This window comes from Papaver somniferum, chromosome 9, assembly GCF_003573695.1.
Source record: "Papaver somniferum cultivar HN1 chromosome 9, ASM357369v1, whole genome shotgun sequence".
NCBI classification, from domain to species: Eukaryota; Viridiplantae; Streptophyta; class Magnoliopsida; order Ranunculales; family Papaveraceae; genus Papaver; species Papaver somniferum.
The window spans coordinates 7,596,802-7,622,705 of NC_039366.1; the positions used below are offsets into that span (position 1 = coordinate 7,596,802).

Here is a 25,904-nt window from a genome sequence, read left to right on the forward strand (position 1 = left end):
CCAATTCAATCCAAAAATTGATCAAGCAAAGCAAAACACAAATCGAAGTGAGCGATGTTGGAGTGCGAAATCCAAATCTCAATTGCTCTTAGATGTATTTTAGAATGTATGTGTAAAAAACCCATCTTGTTTTTGATTGATTTTATTTTGTTTGATCGATAGAATATGATTTCAAAGATGAAATAACGTTTTCAGAAGATCAGTTCGGCTGATCTTGGAGTATAAATTTTGAGCCGAACCTAGTGTATGATTTAGAGAAACACTATGTTTGGCTAATGCGACTTTGCTAGATTTTGTTCGAATCAGCAGAACCAAAATTCGTCAATTACAGAGTGAAGTTCGACTGAAAAGTTATCAGCCTAACTGTTCATCTGGTCAGTAGATTTGGGTTTTAAACATTCGATTTTTTGACAAATTCAACTTATAAAAAGAAATTAAACCTCGTATAAACACCTATGATTTGAATCACACATTTTGGTCACTTCTAATCACTAAAATCTCAAAATTCAAAACCCAAGTTTTTTTTTTTGCACTTCTTCTTCTTCTTCCTCTCAAAATCCCAACTCTCTCACATAAATTTGATTTATCTACTAATTCACCACTAACAATTTTATTTTTAATCAATCCTTAAAATTCCTAGCTAATCAAATCTAATCATAATCATTAACACCAATTATGTAAGGATAGTTATGCCATTATCAAAAAGGATGGATAAGGGGTGATGTTATTTTTTATTTAGTGATCTTATTTTGGCATTATTTAGTAGGCCTCAGACAAATTTAGTATGCCTCAAAATAGTTTTCTAACAAAGAGACTGGAGCGAGTTGTGACTGTGAAAAGCTTGTTCTGTACCAAAAATGGCGACTACTTTGAGTAGATTCATCAAGAAAGCTGCATCTTCATCAATCCCACTAGCAAATCATCATAGAAATTACGGATCTGCCATCTTCACTACCCCTCTGAATAACACTATCACTCATATTAGTAATCTTTCTAGGGCAAGGATTTCGAATCAAACCCAAATCTCATCAACAAGGTTTTTCTCTAAATCTCCTCAATACGTTGGTAAGTATTACTGATTTATTCTGTGGGTTTTCAATTAATTAGAATTTTTTTCTTTCAAATGTTGATTGTTGATTTTGTTTTTGTAGAGAAAGTTGGAATAGTGGAGTTTTTGAATGGAATCGGTAAAGGAGTTGAAACACATATTGCTAAACTTGAATCGGAGATTGGTGATTTCCACAAATTGCTCGTTACTCGGACTCTCAGCCTTAAGAAACTTGGTATCCCTGTCAAACATGTAAGTAATTTCTAACTTTTTATTAAGCTAAACTTAAGGAAATGTCAAATCTTGAAGTGGGGGCACATGCCCCCTCCAGTTCAAATGCATAGAAATTCTTATTTGTAAGCCAATTCAACTATTCAAGTATGTGATTTATCATACTAATCTAGACGAACACGTATCCTTGTTGTCACAATGTTGATTTAGATTTTAGGGTAGGATCATACTTACCCTCTTGGTGCCGTTGCTCTTAGCCTTTTCTATTCATGTTTCAATCATGATCACCAAGGCAAGCCATAGTCGGTACTTAACATAAACTGGTCTCTGGAGTTCATATAAGGGTTGTTGTAGGTGAACTCTGACTGTAGTTCATGCTTTGATGTATTGAAATGTTAAAACTTCGAGTGGGTGCACATGCTCCCTTAATTCAAATGTAAAGAAAATTTTTGCTTGGTAAACCAATTCAAGTACGTGATTTATCATACTAATGGAGACAAACACCTTTCCTGATTGTGGCGATGCTGATTTAGATTTCAGTGTAGGATCATACTTCCCCTCTTGGTGCCATGCCCTTAGGCGTTTCTATTCATGTTTTTATCTTGATCGCCAAGCCATAGTCGATTTCATCTTCTTGAACCTGAAGTAGTCTGTGGAGTTCATATAAGAGTTGTAGTAAACTTGACATGGTTCATGCTAGATTGTCTAGCTTAATATTTGTAATGGTATTCTTGTTGTTTTTGGAGCTTTCAAATTTGTTTTCCATCGTAATCAGGAATCCATGTCAATAGAAAATGTCACCTTGTTCCAAGTAATCACATAAAACTTTACCTAACAGCAAGATAGAAGATCTGCGCAATATCTTATAGGATAACTGGATTTATAGTGGATCACATTTCTCGATTATCTCAAAGGAAATACTTGCGTAGGATCATACTTGGCCTCTTATGCCTGTTCTATTCAGGTTTCTACTACGATCACAAGGCCAATATCTAGGTAACAGTGCATGTTATGTGGCGAAGCTGGCAGATAATTACGGCAGTATCTTTTCTATTCAGTAGAAGCGCTTTGTATGTCGACGAGTTTTCAATTTGTTAGAGATGTTTTCTAGGCAAGTTTGCTTAAGGATGTATGTGCTGGGCAATAAGAAAAAAAAGCTAGAAAATGTTTTATCCCAATTTTTTTATTGGTCCGAAGTTTCTCTAATATCCCTAAACAACTAAGAAAGAAGCAGTAGAGAGTGAGAGTTGTGAGAAAAGCTTGTTTCTGTATTGAAAATGCCGACTTTTACTAGAATCATCAAGAGTGCTGCATCTCATGCTAGCTTGTGTAGCTTAATATTTGGAATGGTGTTCTTGGTATTTTTGGAGCTATAATCGTATACATTTATTTTTCATTTATTGAGTTGGTCATCTAAATTTCTCTACTTCCCTGCACCTAGCATTATAACTAGTCAGGAATCGATGTCTACGGAAAATGTCACTTGCTCTGAAATAATCACATAAACTTCACCCCACTCCCAAGATAGAAGATCTGCACCATATTGGCCTCTAGGTCACGGTTTTTGATTACCACCAAGGCAATACTTGGGCAGGATCATACTTGGCCTCCTAGTATCATGCCCTTCGCTCGTTCTACTCACATTTCTGCCATGATCACAAGGCCAATATTGGTATATTTCCGTGCACTAGTAAGGGTCATAGTAAACTCACTTCTAGTGGTTGCTAGGTTGTCAACTCCAGCTTAACATTGATATTGGTGCATGTAGTTTTTCCATAAATTACTCTTACCAATTCTGTTTAGCTATATTTTTGGATTTGCTCATCTGGATTTGTCTGTTTTTCCTGCACCGATCATTAATCTAGAACCTGTGTCAATTAAGAAAATGCTTCCTTGTTGCTGGTAAATACATGAAACTCCACCCTAGAGTCAGGGTTGTTAAGGTCATACAATCCAACGGTAGATGTTGAACTATTCTTACATTTGGCATCCAACATCAATTTCTAGAATATCTTTGTTACGGGTCTCTACGCTGTTTTGCAAAGAGTTTAAATTTTTTTGCGGGTTATCTTTCTAAAATGTTTTAGGCCAAATATCTTATTGGGCTGAAGTTTCTCTAAAATCCATAAATAACTAAGAAAGAAACAGTAGAGAGTAAGAGTTGTGAGATTAGCTTGCTTGTGTATCGAAAATGACAACTTTTACAAGAATCATCAAAAAAGCTGCGTATTCCCATCATAAAAATCACAGCTCTGGAATTCATATTAGTGTTGTAGTTAATTAACTCCATGCTAGCTTAATACTTTTAGATAACCAACTCAATTAGGTGGAAAATGAATTTAAAAGATGAAAGCTCCAATTACAAATATTAAGCTAGCATGGAGTTAATTAGCTCCAATCATACACTTCCCTGCACCGAGCATAAAAACTAGTCAAGAATCTATGTCAATAGAAAATGTTACCTTGTTCCGAAATAATCACATAAAAACTTTAGGCCACAGCCAAGATAGAAGGTCTGCACAATATTGGCATCAGACATATTTTCTGGTAGGATAACTGGGTTTATAGTGGGTCACATTTCTTGATTTCACAAAGGATAAACTTGCACAGGAACAGGATCATTCTTGTCCTCCTAGTGTCATGCCTTTCGTCTGTTCTGCTCTTGTTTCTGCCATGATCACAAGGCCAATATTGGTACATGACCCTGGACTAGTTAGGAGGGTCACAGTAGAATCCGCTCTAGTTGTTGCTAGGTTGTCCAGTCCAGATTTAACCATATTTTGGAATAATGTACATTCTTTTGTTCATATTTCAGTTCAGTTTTTCGTTTTCTGCTTATTTTTAATGTGGTAAAATCCTAGGAAAAAGAATTGTTTGACCCCTTTCATAAATAAGTGTATTAATTGGCACTAGCTCCAAACAATATATGGGATCCCATCGCTTGCTGGAAAGTATGCGTGAGTTTGGCATATATTGAGCGTCCTTCCTCTCTGCCAGGATCACCAATTCTAGGCCTGGTTATAAAAGAAGGTTTCCGATAACGGACTCTTGAAAAGCGGCAATGTGAGGCTTACCACTGATCATTGATGGAAAATACAGGCTGTAATTTTCGTCATAACATGCATTTTCTAGACAGGTAAGTTATAGACCTGGCAGATTAATGAAGTAAAGTAATGTTCTTCCATCATTACTTTACTTCATAGAAACGTTGTCTATGAAAAATTGTGGCATCTGCCTGGTCTATAACTTACCTGTCTAGAAAATGCATCTTATGATGAAAATTACAGCTCTTCCATCTTCATTAACCCCATTAGCAAATAGAACATTTCTGCCATGATCACGAGGCCAATATTGGTACATGACCCTGTACTAGTTAAGGTTCATAGTAAACTCAACTCTGGTTGCTAGGTTGTCAACTCCAGCTTAACATTGATATTGCCATAAGTTTGTGTAGTTTTTTCATCAATTTTTCTTACCTATTCTGTTTAGCTATCTTTTTGGATTTGGTCAATTCGGATTAGTCTGCTTTTCCTGCACCAATCATCAATCCAGAACCCGTGTTAATTAAGAAAATGCCTCCTGTTGCTGGTAACCACATGAAAGTCCACCCGTTAGTCAGGGTTGTGGAGGTCATACAAATCTAACAGTACATCTTGAACCTATTCTTATATTGGCATTCAGCATCATTTTTGTAGAATATCTTTGTTATGGATTTGTACCATTGAGTTTGACAAATTTTCCAGGGAATGTAGAGACCCTATTGTTTGTTGTAAAATAACCTGGTTGTCTCTTTCTATCTTCTTCTGATATATATATTTTTTTGTAACACAGAGAAAGTTGATCTTGAAGTACACTCACAAATACAGGCTTGGACTTTGGAGGCCTCGAGCTGATACGTTGAAAGCTTAACTTTTATGGCAACCACTACTGAAACCGTGAACAATTTTGCTCTGCATGATATGGTTTGGGTGTGTTAGCCTTTACTGTTGGCGCAATGCGGAAATGTGATGGGTTTATGAAAATGATTTTGGAAGAGAGTTTGGTTAATTGAATGATAAGTGAGGCTTATATTAATTGGAAATGAAAGTGATACAATGGAACTTTAGTGTAGCAACTTTGGCTTACTCAATTTCTTACAAGGAAGTCTCTTGGACTTGCACTTATCTCTCTAGCTCTCACTCTTTCTTTATCTACCTCACATGAATTTTCAGATGTGGATGATCTTACAAATCATCGGCACTTTCCTACTTATAGATGCTAATCTAGAAATGGATTCCTCTAGATTACATGATTGACTATGCTATTCTAGTTAACTCTAGAAAGCTCTACACATGACCGACCAACTAAGAAAAATCTAAAGAAAGAATCCTCTAGATCATGGCGGAAGATACTAGAGAAAGAAGTATCCAGATAAAGCTCTCATTTGGTCCCGACTAATGTTGATTGATCTGGGCTTTTCTTAGTTCAGGGAACTTATGTTCTATGGACCGTGTATACTCTAGAATAATCACAGAGTAGATTAGGGCTGCACATGGGCGGGTATGGGTGGGTATAAGCTAAAACCAACCTCGCACCCACAGACTGCGGGTTTTTTTTTTCATAACCAACCCCGCACCCACAAACAGCGGGCGGGTTTTGTTACCCGCCCGCTACGGGTTGGGCGGGTATGGGTTTAAACGGGTTTAAACCCGCTTTATATTCAAGTATTTAGAGTAACTTCTATTCTCCTTGATTAAGTGAGGAAAAAAATCCAAAACCCCCAAAATATTCATATCTAGGAAGTTCACAGATGAAGATTAAGTGTTGAATCTGTTGATTTTTCGATTGTTGTCGATTTCTGGTGAAGATTCGAAGTTGTTGTTGTCGATTTCTGGTGAAGATTTCTGGTAATTGTCGTTCGTAGGTGAAGAAGAAGAACTGAGGAGGAAGAAGAGGAAAGGCCGAACAGAGAGAAGAGTGTAGAAAGTGAATGAGGGTTATCAGTTATCCTATCTACTAGTATTAGGGTTTCATAATGGACGACTAGGATTAGTTTTATCTAATGATATATAATCTGCGGGTTTTTTGGGCGGGTATGGGCGGGTATTAGCTTAAACCAACCTCGCACCCACAGACAGCGGGTTTTTTTTTTTCATAACCAACCCCGCACCCACAACGGGCGGGTATGGATTAAAAACCCACGGATTTAGCGGGTACGGGTGGGTTTGGGTATCGTGGGCGGGTCTTGTGCAGCCCTAGAGTAGATTGTATTTTTAACACCCCCTCTTAATTTGTGATATTAAGCTTGTCTCTAAAATGATTGAATTTATCCACCGTGACTGTTTTCGTGAAAATGTCTGCATTTTGTTCTTGTGTTGGACAAAATTGGAGCTCGATTCCTTGTCTTCTACTAGCTCTCTGATGAAGTGGTGTCGTAGCTCTATGTGCTTCGTCCTTCCGTGGAAGACTGGATTTTTTGTCATTGCAATTGTAGACATATTGTCACAGTAGATAGTCGTCGGCTGCATTTGTCTTTGTTGTAGGTCGGTCATTATTCTTCTTAGCCACACTGTTTCACATGCTGCACTTGTTGATGCTATGTACTCTGCTTCGGCTGATGATAATGCCACCGTGCTTTGCTTTTTATAACTCCAAGAGATAACTTTTGTTCCCATACAGAAAACATAGCCTGATGTGCTCTTTCGGTCTTCAATAGATCCTGCCCAATCGCTATCTGTGAAGCCAATTAAATCATTATCTTTTTCTCTTGTATACTTGATGCCAAAATCCTTCGTTCCCTTGATATACCGAAGAATTCTCTTTGCGGCTGCATAGTGTAACTTGCTTGGCTCGCTCATAAACCGAGAAACAATACTGGTTGCATTGACGATGTCTGGCCTTGTATTTGTTAAGTAGATCAGTGAGCCGACTAGACTTCTGAATAAGGTTGGATCAACTTTTGTCGCTCCATCATTTTTTACCAATTTCTCATTGGTACCCATTGGAGTTGCAATTGGTTTGCAATCCATCATGTTGAACCTTTTCGGTAAGTCTTTCGCATATTTTTTTTTGAGTAAGTCTTCCATCTTAGGAGTTAGGTAATAACATGCATATATCGGAATGATATCTTATTAGTTGGTTCGCCCTTTTTGGAAACATTAACAGTCACGTAAACATAACCATTGGGATGAGAACTATGGTAACGAGGCTCCTGAACTGTGACTTTAATCTCCTCTCCTTGATACTCTCTAGTCAATGTCATAGTATTCACCTGCCATGTCTTATCATCAATCTTGAAAGGAAAATTTCTTGGTGGCTTCAAGACCTATATTAAAACAATGCATGAAAACAGTCGAATGTGAATGTTCAATCTACTATTATGCAATAAAATATTCATAAAATTAAATTTATCCATGCAAAAAAGCCTTCGAGTTCAAAGGGAACAAACCTCTTCGAATTGAGACTTAATAGCTCCAAAAAGATTTTCATATGGTTTGGATATCTTCTCAGCTTGAGCAGAGAAGTGATGATGAGTTGGAACTAAAGTTGTTCGGAATAGATTTGTAGTACTGTTGCCAGTATTACTAATGCTGGTACTGGTCTTCAATGGCGTGGTGAAGATGGTTGTATGAGCATGCTAGTAGTGGGTTTACTGAAGAAGACGCGACTCTGTTCGCCATTCTACTCAAACTCGTAGTCGCCATTGTTGCAAACTTTTGTTAAATCAATAGATTCTAGAGAAAAATTAACTTTGATAAATCTAGCTAGTAAGCCTTGTTAATTATATAGGCTTCAATAAAATCAGTTTTCTTGCTCAACACATCTCGGCCCCAAAGCATGGCTCACCACAGATCATATGACATCAGTTTACCTCTCGTCGCTTTCTGGTGACTTTTCTATGAACCCTGATTTTGGGCATACTGAAATCTTACTAGGCATACAAAACAATAGTCCCATCTTCGGTTTTTGTGAAGAACAGTTCGGCTAAAAACGCAACTCAATTTTGAGCCGAACCCAACACTGTAACCGTCATTTAATCGATGAAAAACATCAAATAGGAGATTGGGGTTGTAAAACTTGCTTTCTTATCCTCATTTCCGGAGTTGGAGATGCAGTTGGTTCAATTTCTGGTTCAATTGGTGGTTGATTTTCAGTTTCTACACCTTCATCTTCAATTGGTTCATCTTCTTCAATTGATGGATTAGAAGACGATTTGGTTTGCCTAGTCCCTGCTTTTCTTTGTACGAGTCATTATGTGGTTGAGTTTAATCGACGATCAAATTTTTACAAATCGACAATTAATCACGATGATGAAATTTTTTTTTCGCAGGAGGGGGAAGAGTTCGGCTAGAGGAGGAGGAACAAGAAGAGATGGTAAGGAAAACTGATTTTGATTTTCTAGAAAACTGATTTTAGATTTTTGTATTAAGAGTATATAAGTAATTGAACTACCCATAGGGTGCCCCTTATAAGGTCACGCAAGATGGGACTATTGTTTTGTATGCCTAAAAAGATTTAGGTATGCCCAAAATCAGGGTTCTTTTCTATCGGGTAACAAAAGATCTTAGCCCGGCCCATTAAGTTGATTATTGGGCCCAAATTCTTTTAAGAATAAAAACCCTAGACAAACAACTAGACTAGTCAACTAGAAAGAAACTGAGAAAGCAGAGAGCTCTGGGAAAAAAGCTTGTCTCGTATAAAAATGGCGACTTTGAGTAGAATCATCAAGAAGGCTGCATCTTCATTAATCCCATTAGCAAATAGAACAGTTCTTCATAGAAATTACAGCTCTTCCATCTTTATTACCCCTTTGAAGAACTGTATTAGCAGCAGACAGATATTTCCAAGGGCTTCAATTCCAACTCTTAGTTTCTCTTCTCAAGCTAAGAAGGAACCGAGTTCTGATGAAAGTCTTCTGGGTTGCCTTGATGATGAAATACAATGTGCTCTGGAATCTGATGATCATGAGGTCTGTCCCCTTCTCACTCAAACTATATAATGCACTGTACATGTTTGACAAAATGCTGTAACCAAAAGATTTTGTTTTGTAGGTTGTGGAGGCACCAGGTGGGTTTCCTTTTAAAATTGAAGATAACCCAGGAGAGCAAACGATTAAATTAACCAGAGAATATCAAGGTGAGGATATCAAAGTTATAGTTCACATGAATAATCTTGTGACTGGTGAGGATGGAGAGGTTGATCATGATGATGATGACCAAGCTGAGGGTGGTGCGTGTAGTCCACAGTCTAGCGTTCCATTGGTTGTGACTGTTTCGAAAGGAAGTGGACCGATGTTGGAGTTCAGTGTTATGGCATATCCAGATGAGATTTCGATTGACAGTATGACAGTGAAGCAACCAAATGCTTCTGAAGAGTTGATTCCTTACGAAGGACCTGACTTTACGTAAGTAGCGCTGCTGAGCTGATCGAATCATATCTTCTGTTGAGGTTTTTCTGTTTTGTGATGTTGATTTTTGTGCTGTTTTGTTTTATAGGGAATTGGATGAGAACTTGCAGAAAGCTTTTCACAAGTATTTGGAGATCAGAGGGATCAAACCCAAGACTACCAACTTCTTACATGAGTATATGATCAACAAAGACAGCAGAGAATACTTGAATTGGTTGAAGGACTTGAAGGCTTTTGTTGCCAAGTAATTATTGAACGCGGACTATCCTGTTGTCACTTTAGGGATGTGTTTTCAGGGCTTCGGAGTTTACAGATATGTGATGTAGCATTAAACTATTAACTTTACCAAGTAAACAAATCATATTTTGAGTTAAATTTTGGAAACAAGGTTGTGGTTTAATTTGGTTTGAGTTACTGATTTTGTGTTCCTTCTGGTTTCACAGATGTTATTGTGGTAAACTAGTGCTATTTTTTTCACTGAGTAAACAAGTGATCAATTAAGCAGTTAAAAATTTGGTAACAAGATTGTGCTTCTTTTCTTGTTTGTCTGGCAATGCCTGGTTGAAAGCTATGCCAAGTCCGTCCTAACTAGTCTTAAAAACCAGCTTACAAGGAGAGAATTGTCAAATGCTTATTCTAACAGTTTAGCTTGCATGGTTGTGTTCATTTCGAAATTTTCTTCTCAGTTTGTTTCTATTTTCTCCAAGGAACAACAAAGTCTACCACTGATCTTAACCGTGAAAGCTGCTTCTCTTGCTGATGCTTGAAGGGCCATCATCTTAATTACTCTGGTGGTGAAGTCATTGTCGTTGCTGAAATAAAATGACCATGGTTCTCGTTAATTTGGTGAATCTGGTCAAATGCATGTTTTTAGTGGTTCACACTTCATGTAGTAGTTGATCGATTTGTCCATTTGACTATGTTGATTAGTTTTTGCCTTCAAACCTGTTGATTTTTCTCACCCTGTGAATCCTGTGTTCCTACGTTATGAGACTCGGTCTACTATACGTAGAAGGTTTCAAATATTGGCAACTCAAAAATATGCATATTTCTGTACACTGCTGTTGAATTTTGAGTCATTAACAATATATTTATACGAAAATACGACCGAATTCCCTGTTTTCTTTGCTGGTAAGTAGAAATCTTATATACAGAGAGACACACATCTAATGATTCTATCTTCTAACTACTTCGAAACGGAACAAGGATGTTTTTCTTGCAGTTGTTTCGCCTGTTATGCTTGATCCTTCTCTTATCTCTAGTCTCCTGCGGCCGGTGTGTCATTAAACTGCTAATCTACTACATCAGTACAGAAATTTTATAAAAAATATGTTTACTCGATCCAATTATAAAGAGTTAACTCGTACTAATGATAATATGTTTTCTCTGCAGAGTTTTAGCACAACCACGGGGTAGATTTAAAGACAACCCACGTCCAGAACCGCCAATACGTCCTCGAGGACGTCCGAGTCCACGTCCATGATAAGCCGGAAACCGAATTTGTACGCGGAGAAAAAGAAAAAGAGAACCGTGATGTATATGTATCAGAACCGTGATGTATATGTATTAGAACATGCTGTTGCCATAACGGCGCGGCCTTGTGCATTTCTTATTAGTTACTCGTATTTGTTTTTCTGTCAATAATTTGTTCATTCTGAGGAATATCTTTGCAAAAATCGTATCTACTTTCTTGGATCAAATTTTCATCTTTAGCTCGAAGTTTTTGGGTACCAAAATAGAGAAAAAGTCAAACAGAGTATAAATTCGTTTGGACCTAATCCGATATGAGAAGAGACAAAATTTAGGAGTAAAATACCGCACACCTATCAAACATGCGAAATAATGATCATTAAGATTGAGCGAAGGTGATCGCGTACAACATATCCAGAATGACACATCAGATGGCGTCAGCCTAATCACGAGCAAAGTGTGAACATCTATGCGGTGTTAGAGAGCACGTGCGAGAAGAGTCAATGTATGCGTGCGTTAATGACGCACGCCAGATCCGATAATAGGGGCTTTATTAGCTGTCCTCCATTATGAAAATCCCTATATAAGGGGCCGAACGACCTTGTATTGAGAGAGAACTTTTTGACAACTTAGAAAAGAAATTTAGGAGAGAGAAAAATTATTTTCTTTCCAAGTTAGGGTTTTCTTATTACTTTGTACTCAATTTGAAGATCTTAATGAATGTTCTTATAATTCTTATGATGATTACTTAGCTTGCTCTACAAATTTCTCTAAGGGTGTGGTTGTAGGTTTTCCTACAACTACATTTTGGCGCTAGAAGACAGCTCAGAATGATATACCCTGTTGATAAATCTACTTAAAAAACAAGTTTAAAGTTGGTGATGATTCTTAAGATCTAAAGAAAGAAAGATAAAATAAACAAATCGGCAAAAATGGAAGAAAGAAACAACTTCCTAGAGCAAATCCAGGAGAGGATCCAACAAAAGATCAAATACAAAAACCAAAATAGTACTAATGCACAAGACGGACAAGTAAAAACGATCAAAATCATTAAGGTAAAAGAAGGCACTAGAAGAATACAATTTAACATAATAACCAAAACAATTATCGATGATTTCCATGTAGGAATAGAAGGAAAAATACACAAGCGTGATTTTGAAGGAAAGAAAATTATGACGGTAGAAAATATATCTCCTTTGAAAGAATGGGAAAAGCAGAAGATCACATTCACAACAGAAGAGATACCGGCAGAGAACTTAAGGCTAACAGATCCTTTGGTGGTTACAGTAACAGCAGAGCAAAAAGAAAGAAGAGCAGGAGAGAAAATATCAGAAGAATGGGCGATAGACAAAACTTTGGTAGACACGGGAAGTTCGGTATATATCTTATTTTGTCTCGCATTCAAAGAAATGGGATACAAGGATACGGATATGACCCGCTCAACAAACAACATTCATGATTTTAATAAAACAACACCGAAACCAAAAGGAGAAATAACCATGCGAATACTATTGGGCGAAATAGAAACTAACATTGTGCGTAGTTGATGTAGAATCACCATACAACATGCTCTTGGGACGACCATGGGTACATGCGAAAAAATTCGTAGCATCAACTCTCCACCAGTGTGTGAGGTTCCCAATACCAAGTGGAATAGGCGAAATCAAAGGAGATGTTAGGAGAGCGAAAATCTGCAGTCAGATAGATGTAACGAACTATGAAGGACGCGCACGAAAGCGTAAAGATCGGTGGAGAAAAACGAAAGAACTAAGCTAGGAAGAAGCATTAATAGTATACATGATAATATCACAAGAAGGAAGAGGAATACCAAGCGAGATTCCAGAAAAAGAGGGTGAACCGTCCAAGGTAGGAAGAAGCATTAATAGTATACTAACCTACTCCTCCGACCCTTCTTCAGTGGGAAGTGTTCCTTCGTCTCAGAAGAAGAGCCCAGCGGATCATATCGAGTCTTCCAACGGGAAGTAGGTTTCCATTTTTTGTTTTAGGGAGTTGATATTTGTTGATTACTTAGCTTCGGGCCATTTTTTGGTGTATCTTGTGTTTCTTGCTTAATTCCCCGAACTTGTAATCAACTTTTATGGAATGGATCATTGTTTGTTTGGATATGTACAATTCTAATTTATCTGCATTGTTAGTTCATTATTTTTTAGATAGCGAGTAAATCTAGTTATTGAGAAATGAACTAAGTAAATAAAAGTGTTTGACGACAGTAACGAAGATAAGCACCTTCGTTATTGACTTTGGACCTGTCAACCCGCTGGCTAACCCTTGGCCAGAGGGTTACCGAACGGTGGGGGTGGATGCAGCGTTACCGGATATGTAATGCGTTATTGATATATTTACATGCATCCATTCCGTTGAATCGCTGCCTTATTGATTGGTTGGGTATCTCTTTCTGTTGGAAGCCGTCCCCATGGTCCTACACTTATAGACGCTGACATGGGAGTCCCGAGAGATTGTATGTGGTTACTTTCCCTAATAGAATTTTTGCAAAAAAGCTTGTTTGATTGATAAGGTGAGGTCTTCTATTGCTCGTCCAGAGATAGAAACATGTCGAGCGGGTACGCTGTCTTCTTCTTATGGTGATCTTCACGCAGATGCAGAAGTGCGTTGCCTTACGGATATTATGGCTTGAGATATTTCGCATTCCATGGGTGTTTGAGGACTTCTCCTTTTAGGTTACGCAGGTAGTAAGATCCATTCCCTGCGATATCGTGTATTATAAATGGTCCCCCCATGATGGTGCTAATTTGCCCCACTTTTTATGTCGTTGGTATTGGGGTATAGTTCTCAGCACATACTGTCCTTCTACAAAATTTCTAAGCTTAACATTCTTGTTGTATTCTCTTGCTAACCTTCGTTGGTAGTTTTCCATCCTTTGTAGCGTTGTCTCCCTTCTTTCTTCTAGATAATCGAGCCTTTCCAGCATCATCCGTTGTGAGATTCTTTGCCCATGCTTCAGTCTTTGTGGTTGGCATAATGATCTCTGTTGAAATGACGGCTTCGGCTCCATAGTTGAGGAGGAACGGAGATTCTCTAGTAGCGGACCTTCGTATTGTTCGGTATGCCCATAACACGTTGTGTAACTCTTCGCACCATCGTCCCTTATAATCATCCAGTGATTTCTTGAGAATAATAGCGAGGGTCTTGTTGGTGGCTTCAACCTGACCGTTTCTCTGGGGTAGATGGGAGTCGATTTGTCCTTCCTAATATTGAAGGTACCGAAGAGCATGTCTATGTTCTTTCCTTGTAATTGATTGCCGTTGTCGGAGACAATTTCTGCGGGGATGACAAACCTGCAAATGATGTTCTGAAAGATGAATGTAAACACATCCGAGTCACGGATTCTAGCTAGGGATTTGGCCTCCACCCACTTGCTGAATTAATCTGTAGCTACGATCAAGAATCGTCTTTTCCCTGACCCTTCGATCAGGGGTCTGACGATATTTACTCCCCATTTTGCAAATGGACAAGGGAAGTATACTGAATTCAACTTTGTTGTCGGGGCATGGATTCTCTTAGAAAAACGCTGACATTCTTCGCATCTTCGTAACATCCTGGCTGCATCTCGTATCATTTTAGGCCAGTAGTATCCCTGCATCTTAGCCTTGTCCGTTAGTGATCTCATCCCGCTGTGGTTTCCTGCGTTCCCGTAGTGGATGTCTTTCAATATTCGGTGACCTTCCTCCATGGGTAAGCATCGTAACAAAGGACCAATGAAAGACTTTTTGTACATCGTATCTCCCTGCTTTTGACTGTATTTTTCGATCTTGCTTCAGGTCTATGGGCAACGTTCATTCTTCAAGGAAAAGATGAACTTCGGTTCTCCAGTCTTCTTCGTTCTTGAAATCTTCATCTTCGTTAGCTCTTGATGTTAGAGCACTGTTCGGTCAAACTCGCATGCGTTGCTATCTCAAGCATGTTTGTCAATGTTAATGATCAAAACTATAAGTCTTGATTTCTAGTCTCTTATAGCTAAGTCTCGGACTAGGATAGTAAGTGTAGTTGAGCTCAAGGACTTCATGGCGATTCATCATACAAGTAGAAGATCTACTCAAGGAAACAGTGGAACTTCTCGACAAAAAGGTATGTGGAGACTTGAACTTATCGGTCACTCAAAAGTCTATCTATTCTATCTCCTACTCTTTGAGACAAAAGTCGTATGCCATATATATAGACTAGATCAGACACATTTGGTATTTCGAGCCGAGTATACCTCGCCTATCAATATCTCGAAATATGTGTTGGTAAGCTTTTCGCTTCGACCAAGTTAATCTTTACCTAGTGAGGAAAGTCATGAATGTTTCAATCACTTTGAAGATTGCTTTGACGAGAAATTGCATAACAACTATATAACGTCCTCTAAGAATGTTTCAATGATTGGAATGAGAGTTTAGATTACATAACCAATGGATTCCTTGAACCGAAGTTTTCGAACTTTGTTGATCAAGAGAACCGGAAGAATGGCAAGTGCCAAGTCCGCGAATTCAGTCTGCGAACTGCCGAAGTTCTCAAACCCGAAAATTTCTGCTGGAGTTGATAAACTACTTGCGCGAGCGAAGTCCGCGAACCCAGTCCGCGAACCGGCGTAGTTATCGAACCCGAGATTTTCTGCTGGAGTTTGTAAACTCTATCCGGTGTCTTAAGTCCGCGAACCTAGTCTGAGAACTTGAGAAGGTTATATATCTAAAGATGATTTCTGAACTTAATCTTAAAATACTAAGGAATGCATTTGCAAACCGTGTCTATTAAAGGTCATGAACCGATTTGGGTGAATCAAATCATCTTTGCTGTAATTGTGTCTTGTGTAGTTACATAAGACACAATATTGCTAAGAGAAATATTGGGTGGTGTTGTTAGACCCCCGCTTTTTCAATAAGATTTCCTTGCAATTGAACAACTCTCTTAACTAGTTCATTTGAGTCAATTAAACTAGTTATGGTGAAGAAGAACATGGTTGGTATGAAACGCTCATATGGTTAACCTCTTTGGGTAGACTATTGTTGAACCAACAATCTACACGTTTAGGTGCGTTTAACAAACCTAGAAGCGTAAAGTCATTTGTGTATGACAAGCTAAGTTTTCGGTCTAACGGTTGAGAAATATTATCTTGAATCTAAATCAGGTTTTCATCTAACGGTGAATATTGATTGCTTTCTCACTAAGGGAAAAACCCTGATTTGAAAGGATATATAAAGGAGCCATCTAGTATCGTGCAAAACTAATCCCCACACCTTACGTGTGATACTAGTTTGTGTGCTAGAGTCTTTTCTCCTTTAACCTTAGGTTTTATTCTTCTAAAACCAGGTTAACGACTTAAAGACTTCATTGGGATTGTGAAGTCAGACCGATACTACTTTTATCGTAGTTGTGTGATCTGATCTTGCATCTTCTATCGTAATAGTACAATCATATTGATTGTCTAGAGATCCTGAGAGTTCTCCGATAGGCAAGATATAAAAAGTAATCACAAACACCTTCGTCTCATTGTTTGTGATTCCACAACATCTTGTTTCGCTAGCATACGATTAAGATTGTTGTGAGGTGATTGATTAATCTAGGTTGTTCTTCGGGAATATAAGACTGGATTATCAATTGGTTCATGTTCACCTTGATTATTATCAAAAGATGGAACAAAAACTTTTAGGGTTTTTTTGTGGGAGACAGATTGATCCTTTGATAGACTTGTCTGTGTGAGACAGACTTGTTTATTGTTAAAGCCTGCGATTTTGGGTCGTAGCAAATCTTAGTTGTGGGTGAGATCAGCTAAGGAAATCAAGTGCGCAGTATCCTGCTGGGATCAGAGGCGTAGGGAGTACAACTGTACCTTGGATCAGTGGGAGACTGATTGGGGTTCAACTATAGTCCAGTCCGAAGTTAGCTTGGAGTAGGCTAGTGTCTGTAGCGGCTTAATACAGTGTGTATTCAATCTGGACTAAGTCCCGGGGTTTTTCTGCATTTGTGGTTTCCTCGTTAACAAAATTTCCGGTGTCTGTGTTATTTCAGTTTCTGCATTATATTGTTTATCTTTATAATTGAAATAATACAAGTTGTGCGTTTAGATCATCAATTAGATTAATCCAACTTTTGGTTGTTGATTATCATTGATTGATCCTTGGACATTGGTCTTTGGTACCGTCCAAGTTATTCCTTTGATACCGTCCAAGTTAACCGTGAAAGCTGCTTCTCTTGCTGATGCTTGAAGGGCCATCATCTTAATTACTCTGGTGGTGAAGTCATTGTCGTTGCTGAAATAAAATGACCATGGTTCTCGTTAATTTGGTGAATCTGGTCAAATGCATGTTTTTAGTGGTTCACACTTCATGTAGTAGTTGATCGATTTGTCCATTTGGCTATGTTGATTAGTTTTTGCCTTCAAACCTGTTGATTTTTCTCACCCTGTGAATCCTGTGTTCCTACGTTAATAATTTCTCTCATGATCAGAACTCGACTTGACTGCCCTTTGATGCTATCTCATTCTAGGTTAGTTATTGATTGGTGGTCTCTTTTATTATTGTAGTTGGCGTGTACTTAAATCACCAATGCTGCATTTAAAATCTTTTAAATCTGTACTGCAGACCACGAGACCTTGTTTAATCGGTGTGTATTCTTCTCTTTGATTTTTGCAAAGACCGAATCTACATAAATTTTATAATTTAATACAGAAAATTTTGTCAATTGGTTCCGAGATCAAATGCTACATGCCTAACACCCAAAGTAAGATGTTGATTGTCGACTGAATTTTTTTAATGTGCGAGGTGGTACCGATTGCTACATCCATGCTGACTGACAGCAATGAATTTCAGATGAAGTAATAGCGACTTAAACAGTTCCAGCAGCTCAGATCATATATAAGTGGCCTGGTTGCAGTGAAGCTTTTAGTTTCTGTCATTTGTTATTTTGTTGAGACTAACTTACTTCTTACTTTGGGTTGGCAGTATATCATTTAACGGTAATTCGGACTTTTAGTTGTTTTTTGTATTTGCTTTGATGAGTCTGATGACTATGGGGATGAAACCAAATACTTAAAAAGAGACAAATTTTTCTTTCCGGGGTCCTAGTTGACAAGCTAGAAAGTTTGCAACCTGAAGTTGAATGGAGGAATCCAATCAGGATGCAACTTATAAACTAGAGAAAATGCACTTCTAATTCTTTCAGACTCGTTAGATTGGCGAAATCAGCGTCACTTATATAGGTGAGATGTACTAAAACTCGCCAGTTCTACAGAACTAATCAACTTGCTTATTGAAAAAATAATTTAGAACCTTCAATGAGCTGTAAAAGGAGGTGAAATTTATCATTATCCAAACTATAGAACTTCAAGCTACTCCTTGTACAACCAGAGAAAGTATGACCTGAGATTAAGATAGACGTACTTCTACTAAAGATGGAAGTTAATTACAAATATTAAGCTAGCATGGAGTTAATTAGCTCCAATCATACACTTCCCTGCACCGAGCATAAAAACTAGTCAAGAATCTATGTCAATAGAAAATGTTACCTTGTTCCGAAATAATCACATAAAAACTTTAGGCCACAGCCAAGATAGAAGGTCTGCACAATATTGGCATCAGACATATTTTCTGGTAGGATAACTGGGTTTATAGTGGGTCACATTTCTTGATTTCACAAAGGATAAACTTGCACAGGAACAGGATCATTCTTGTCCTCCTAGTGTCATGCCTTTCGTCTGTTCTGCTCTTGTTTCTGCCATGATCACAAGGCCAATATTGGTACATGACCCTGGACTAGTTAGGAGGGTCACAGTAGAATCCGCTCTAGTTGTTGCTAGGTTGTCCAGTCCAGATTTAACCATATTTTGGAATAATGTACATTCTTTTGTTCATATTTCAGTTCAGTTTTTCGTTTTCTGCTTATTTTTAATGTGGTAAAATCCTAGGAAAAAGAATTGTTTGACCCCTTTCATAAATAAGTGTATTAATTGGCACTAGCTCCAAACAATATATGGGATCCCATCGCTTGCTGGAAAGTATGCGTGAGTTTGGCATATATTGAGCGTCCTTCCTCTCTGCCAGGATCACCAATTCTAGGCCTGGTTATAAAAGAAGGTTTCCGATAACGGACTCTTGAAAAGCGGCAATGTGAGGCTTACCACTGATCATCGATGGAAAATACAGGCTGTAATTTTCGTCATAACATGCATTTTCTAGACAGGTAAGTTATAGACCTGGCAGATTAATGAAGTAAAGTAATGTTCTTCCATCATTACTTTACTTCATAGAAACGTTGTCTATGAAAAATTGTGGCATCTGCCTGGTCTATAACTTACCTGTCTAGAAAATGCATCTTATGATGAAAATTACAGCTCTTCCATCTTCATTAACCCCATTAGCAAATAGAACATTTCTGCCATGATCACGAGGCCAATATTGGTACATGACCCTGTACTAGTTAAGGTTCATAGTAAACTCAACTCTGGTTGCTAGGTTGTCAACTCCAGCTTAACATTGATATTGCCATAAGTTTATGTACAAGATCACTTTCTAATGCACAAATATGAACAAGATAATCAATTATATTTATAGCATTCTTGAATTAGGAAACACACAAATAATGTCAAGTCCTTTTCTCCACTAGCTGGACATGACAAAAGTTGAAAACATAGCCAAACCGGTTAGCCCGGAAGAAAAGTTTGCTGAGCACAAAAATGAAAATTACACTAGTCCGAAAATGAAAAAGCTCATAGAATTTCGTTTCATCCCATCAATCGGGACTTATTCTCAGCAGTGAAAAATGGGGTGCAAACAGCTTCTACAAGTTTCTCGTCCTAGTCTTCCTTGCCAGACTGGTGCTAATCAAACTATTCAAGGGCCTCCTTTAATGCTACCTCAATCTTCACTTTCGCATCTGATTCTCATTATCCTGCATGGGTCTCTTGCACAACTCTCCAAGCTGTTTCCGGCATGGTTCTTTTCCCTGAACTTCTTCAGAAACATGTTACACAAGAAGTGTATCTGCTAGATCGTAGCTTTTGCTCAGCTGTTGCAAGTTGTCTTTTAATCCAAGCAGGCATTCAAACCATATGGCCTCACCAGTAATCCGATTTCCACTTATTCGACTTCTTCGACAGTTGAATCGGGCTTTTCTTCCATTTCAAGATTCTTAACATTGATTTAACACACATACACACATCATTTTCTAAAATCCCCGCAAAAAAAATTCGACATTTCAAAATTCATAAAAACCCAATCAGTGTACCTTAGAAGGGTCTCCAGATAAGAAAGTCCACAAAATATCACATCCGTTGGGTTGTCTAGCCTTTCTTTGAGACCACTTCGTTTTAGTGTGTTTTTGAGAGGATAAGTGATTATGACCAGTGGCGGAGCCAGATATTCAATATGAGGGGGACTAAAACAAAAATTTATATAAAATGTGTGCACTAGGTGGGCTAAATTATGAAAATAGGTGGACTAAATGTAAAATTTACAATGATATTAAGGTTTTTTTTTTATGGTTTTGCAGATTTTAGGGGGGCTAGAGCCAGGGTTAGTCAACCCTTGGCTCCGCCCCTGATTATGACATTGTAGGTACACGAAATAGGATTGCCACGTGCCATATCAAGTAAGGTCAAGAAATCCTAGTCAAAGATCTGTGTGAGTGACCTGTCAAATCAGTCAACATCAGAAGGCGAAATACAAATCCCAAGCGCGAGATAACTCTCCACCCCGAATAAAGTAGAAGGACCATCAAGATACTAAGGCGAAGCCATAAAAAGATTACTTGGCGAACAAGATAAACCGCGAAGTAGGAGCAGTAGGGCGCAGGAAAAAGGACAGGTATCCCGACAAGACCGCGTGAAGTCAGCGAAAGGTGGGGAAAAACTTTATGGAATATGTTCCGGGCGAAGCATAAAGTAACCTCGGCGAGATGATATGAGCTGTATACCACTAAGGTTTCTTAGGGACAATGTAAAGGGGGAGATTTTTTGGAGAGGGAAAGGTCTAGCATAGGAGAGAGAGAGGGTTAGGATTTCCTTGTAATTCATAGGCTGTGAGAAGGGATTAGGGTTTCCTTGTAACCCACGAGTGTAACTTGTATTTCGCTTGAGATTAATAAATAAGTTAAGTTCTAGTGTTTATTATGTCTTAGATCTTGCATATTCTCCATTTGGGTGTGTTGCTGGATTTCCAGTAATCACATTTTGGCGTCCAGAAACAGGAAACTTAGATTGGGGATTTATCCTCATTTAAGAGTTAGAAAAGGAAAGAAGTTGTCTTAGAGATTGTAGAGATTATAGATCTAGAGAGTTGTTTGAAGTTAGGGTTGTAGATCTTGAGTTTTTACATTCGTAGACAGGGTTAGGGACATAGAATAGGAAAAGATCTTGGAATTTCGCGTGGAGAGCAGAGAAAGATCGTGGAAGTTGAAGATTGTTAGATGTACAGGGCGCCAGATCGAGCAAGGCATGTGATAGAAACAAGAATAAGCAAACGTATAGAGGCGAGGAGAGGAAGGATGGAACGGGCCGGAACATCAGCTGTAGGAGGCAGACGAGAAGAGAACCAGTAGCAGATGGAGGAAGATGGCCTCAGGGAAGGTTCAGTGCACACATCGGATACAAACACCGTTGTTGAGGAGGAGATGACTCGTGAGGAGATGGAAGATAATATCGCAGAAGAAAACATGACGTTGGACCAGCTAAGGGAGACGCTCCATCGTGAACGAGAACGGGACCGGGACTTGGCGGAACAACAAGTGCAGTTGGAAAGGCATAATGCTAGGTTGAGGCAACAAAACCATCAACTTAATGAAAACGTGGAGATGAATGCCATAGATTCGGAAGGAAACACTATATCTTCGGAGGAAGATGAACTGCGGCGAAGGAGATATGACCACGAGGAAGATGAAGGAGGACGAAGAAGAAGAAGATAAATGAATGAAGACGAAGAAAGAGACTTGAGAAGAGCACTGGAGATATTACAATAGGAAGATCAGAGGCGGAGATATGAGGAGGAACATAGGCAGGAGGACGAACTGCAACGTCGGGCGAACCTTATCTGAGATGAGGAGGAAAGGCGACGACCAGGCGAAGGGAGGCTTAGCGTGATGAGAGGCCGTCACCATGAGGAGGATGGAGGAAACTTGAAACAAGAAGTCCTGAACGAGTTGAGAGACATGAGGGCTTTAATTAATAACTCACGAAGAGGTGGAATAGTACAGTTAGCATAAGCAATAGAGGAACCAGATAAATCGCCATTCACCTATGAGATCATGCATACAGGCATCCCGTAGAAACGCGTATTACCAACGCTTGCAAGCATATTCAGTGGATCGGAAAGTGCAGTGCAACACTTGAAATAATATACCCTTTCGCTGATGCAATGGGGCCGAAATGACGCGGTACTTTGTCGATATTTCCCCGCGAGCTTAACAGGGGAGGCATTAGCCTGGTTCGATGGACTCCCGGAAAAGTCAATATCATCATTCAGAGATTTGCAGAGGATATTCTTGACGACGTACATAAGCAACAACTTGTTGAGACCAGGGATAGAGACACTGTTCAACTTGAGGAGAAGGCCAACAGAGAGCTTGCGGGGGTTGGTAGATGGAGAACAGTGTGCAGTGAGTTAGTCGGGAGAGTTGATGAACGAAACTTCATCTTAGCCTTAGTGAATGATTTGATCCCAACGGACCTGCTGTACACACAGATATTCATTATTCGAAACTCGATAACGATGAATGAGCTGAGGGAGTACCAGGAGGAATACATAGCGTTGGAGGAAAAGCAGAGGCAGGTCAGCGAAATTACGTTGGCCCCCATGAAAGAAGGGAATTCTAGGCTATTACCAAGGGCGGTGCACGCAGTAGAGGATAAACTCGGGAGAGGAAAGGGAGAGCCAGCAGTTCCCTTCCCAACGAAGCTTGTGGTCGTCTCGAGTGGAGATCAGGAGTAGATTGATCAACAAAGGTATGAGGAGTCAAAACGAAGAAATCATGAGCCACGAAACTACAATACGGGATACCAACCTAGGAATAATCGGGGACCCATATACGGGGAAAGGAGGCCCAATGGACCAATCTTTGAAGGTGTGAAACTCCCACGTCTTAACACAAATGTGGAAAAAGTGTGGGAGGCAATAGTGCTGACGGAGGAAATCCCGCCCCACCAAATTTCGAAAGAGAGCCCCCACCAGGGTCTCGAAGTCATGAATTTTGTATGTATCATCGCTCCCATGGACACCAAACAGGTGATTGCACGAACGTTCAGCGAATTATACTTCGCTTGATAGACCAAGGGAAACTCGCACATTTCCTAGAGGGTTATGTGCCACCCCGCCACCTCGTGAGAATCAGCTAATATACCGGATCGAGATACACCGAGGAAATCAACAATTAAACTGTAATTCGATAATTCACGCGGCAAGAAGTCTCCAAGACTTTCATGACAATGTGCTTAAAAGAGTACACAAGAGGGATTTCGAGGGAAACGAAATATTCAGCGTCATGACGAAAGAGCCGCTAGAGGATAAGAAGTCACGAAAATAATTGAATGTCGTAATAACCGGATGGGAGGAGACCAACATGCATGTTAGGGTTAACCTCCTTGAAGGGGCACTCAGGGGGAATATAAAGGGATGACACCCTCCAGATTAGAGAGTTGTATAACCAAAAAAGACGGTAATGTCATGGGGATGCTATTCATGGGAATAGATAGGCCTGTCATATTGTCGCAGAAAGAAAACTTATCAAAAATGTTAAGGCGAGGTTGATGGATTGATATTCGCAAAAATAGCAAGCGTCTGAGACTTCGCCGAAGTAATACCCTTAAAAACAGGGTGAGGCGTAATAAAACCTTAATTAGGAGGCGCAATAAGACCTCGTAAGCAAGAAATAAACACAGCTACTAAAACAACAAAGTTATAAAGAGCATTCTCAGAACCATCTCATCTCGATTGGATAATGCCAACAAGAACAAGAGGCAAGCATATACTTTTAAATTTTTTGTTCTTTTGGCATTATCCGCAGGAAACTACAAAGCGCTTAAGATACAATCTAAGGCTACAGAACAGGTCCAGAAGGAACCTGAAGCAAAAAACTAAGACCGGGCGCATACTTTAGCAACCAGTGCTCCTCACTCTTTTAAATTAGCATTCTCAACCTCGCTGAAAAGCAAAAGGCAGCAGGGATGAGTGAAGACAGAAAGCCGGAACTGAGGGTGATTTGAAAGCTGAAGGCAGAAACGAAGATGAAAACTTGCAAAAGAATAAAAGGCAAGTATATACTTAAAGTATTCACTATTCTTTTGAGAGTTTCCATGGTCATTATATACTTGAGGCAAATGGCGGAAATCAAATAAACACACGCTTGATAAAACAGAATCATAATGTCATGAAATGTGATGATTCCCAAAATAAAGCGTTTTCCCCCCAAGCTTGGGAGCGCCCATAAATTTTTTTATTAGTTATAAAACACTACTCTGAGACGAGAGAAGACAAAACTAAAACTGCTACTGAGTAATGGGAATATCGATGATGGTTGACTCAGTGATCTCGCCGCCAACCTCGGTAATGCTAGTAGAAGCTCCCTTGGACCCCTCGTTATCCTTCGCGGTGTCAACTTTTGGTTCCTCGTCGGCATCAAGAGACAATTCCTCGTTGGTAGGTTCAGCGGCTTCATCTTGAGGCTTCTCATCATCAGAAAAAATCTCCAAAGGAAAAGAAGAAGGAGGAATGCCATGCTCAGCGCAATAGTCATTAAAGAGTGGAACCAAATAGCTCTGAGTACTCTTGCGGGCCGTCTTGGCTACCTTCTTGGAAGAATCGATGATCTCGTCCATATTATCATTTAGACTCTCAATCTCCTCATTAAGACGAGAAACGTCACAGCGAGCTTCATCTCTCTCCTGGTGATACGAAGGACCTGACTCTTATGACGCTCATCTCATTCTACAAAGATAAGAGAAACTACATTAGAAACAAGGAAGTAAGCCGGGTCAAACAAAGATAATAATACATCTAAAAACTACCTTCCGCCTGAAGGATAGTAGTACTTAAAGTACTCTGAACATCAGAGTATATATGATCGAGCTTGGCGACTTTGAGGTTGGAATCTTCAAGTTGAACACATAACTCATGATACATTCTATCTCAACCTTCACCGTGAGAGTATTTCAAAGTGCTCTTGTCAAACTGAATGACGAGAGCGCCTTTTCCACGGAGACTTGCAGGCTTGATCGGAGGAGAGGATTTCGCAGGTTTTGGACGAGAGGAAGTGGCTAATTTAGATTGCAAGAGTTTTACCTTTTTTTCAAACAATCTACCTCCTCGTTTATACCATCCACAGTGTTCCGAGACCTACGAAGAGTAGCTGCGAGCTCGGTTTTTCTTTTGATCACTCGATCGTAATCTTCCTCCAGTTTCTTATAGTTGGCTATCGACGAAGAATGGAGGCTCCGCGAGGTAGTAAGAGAATTATAGACCTGTTGAAGCTCTGAATTAAGGCGCAGGTTGTCATTGTGGAGATGGAGGTTGAGTTCCTCGTTACGGGAGCATTCAACTAACAGACGATCCACTTGCAAGCAAAGGGTCTCGGCCTTTCCATTAAGGATGGAGTTCTCAGAAACATAAATATCATTTTGAGTTGTAAGGTTCACCATCTCAGCGCGAATATCTTCCAGCGAGGAGGAAGCTTCGTCGGCGCTTATTTGACGTTGCATGCATCAAGCTTGACGAAGCATAAAATAAGAAAATAATGGAAGCAAAGGCAAGAACAATAGAGGGATGTCCA

The 25,904-nt window shown here is 39.2% G+C and overlaps 2 protein-coding genes across 2 annotated transcripts; both read left to right on the forward strand.

The window, feature by feature from the left end:
* The first annotated feature begins 780 nt into the window (after positions 1 to 780).
* Positions 781 to 5,442, forward strand: LOC113309252. Its single transcript, XM_026557666.1, has 3 exons — positions 781 to 1,065; positions 1,152 to 1,300; positions 5,111 to 5,442. The coding sequence occupies exons 1-3, from the start codon at positions 858 to 860 to the stop codon at positions 5,186 to 5,188; spliced, it is 435 nt and encodes a 144-aa protein (XP_026413451.1). The 5' UTR covers positions 781 to 857; the 3' UTR covers positions 5,189 to 5,442.
* Positions 5,443 to 8,896: 3,454 nt separating this feature from the next.
* LOC113313382 (uncharacterized protein At2g39795, mitochondrial-like) lies at positions 8,897 to 10,185 on the forward strand. Its single transcript, XM_026562141.1, has 3 exons — positions 8,897 to 9,227; positions 9,310 to 9,662; positions 9,754 to 10,185. The coding sequence occupies exons 1-3, from the start codon at positions 8,961 to 8,963 to the stop codon at positions 9,911 to 9,913; spliced, it is 780 nt and encodes a 259-aa protein (XP_026417926.1). The 5' UTR covers positions 8,897 to 8,960; the 3' UTR covers positions 9,914 to 10,185.
* The last annotated feature ends 15,719 nt before the right edge of the window (positions 10,186 to 25,904 follow it).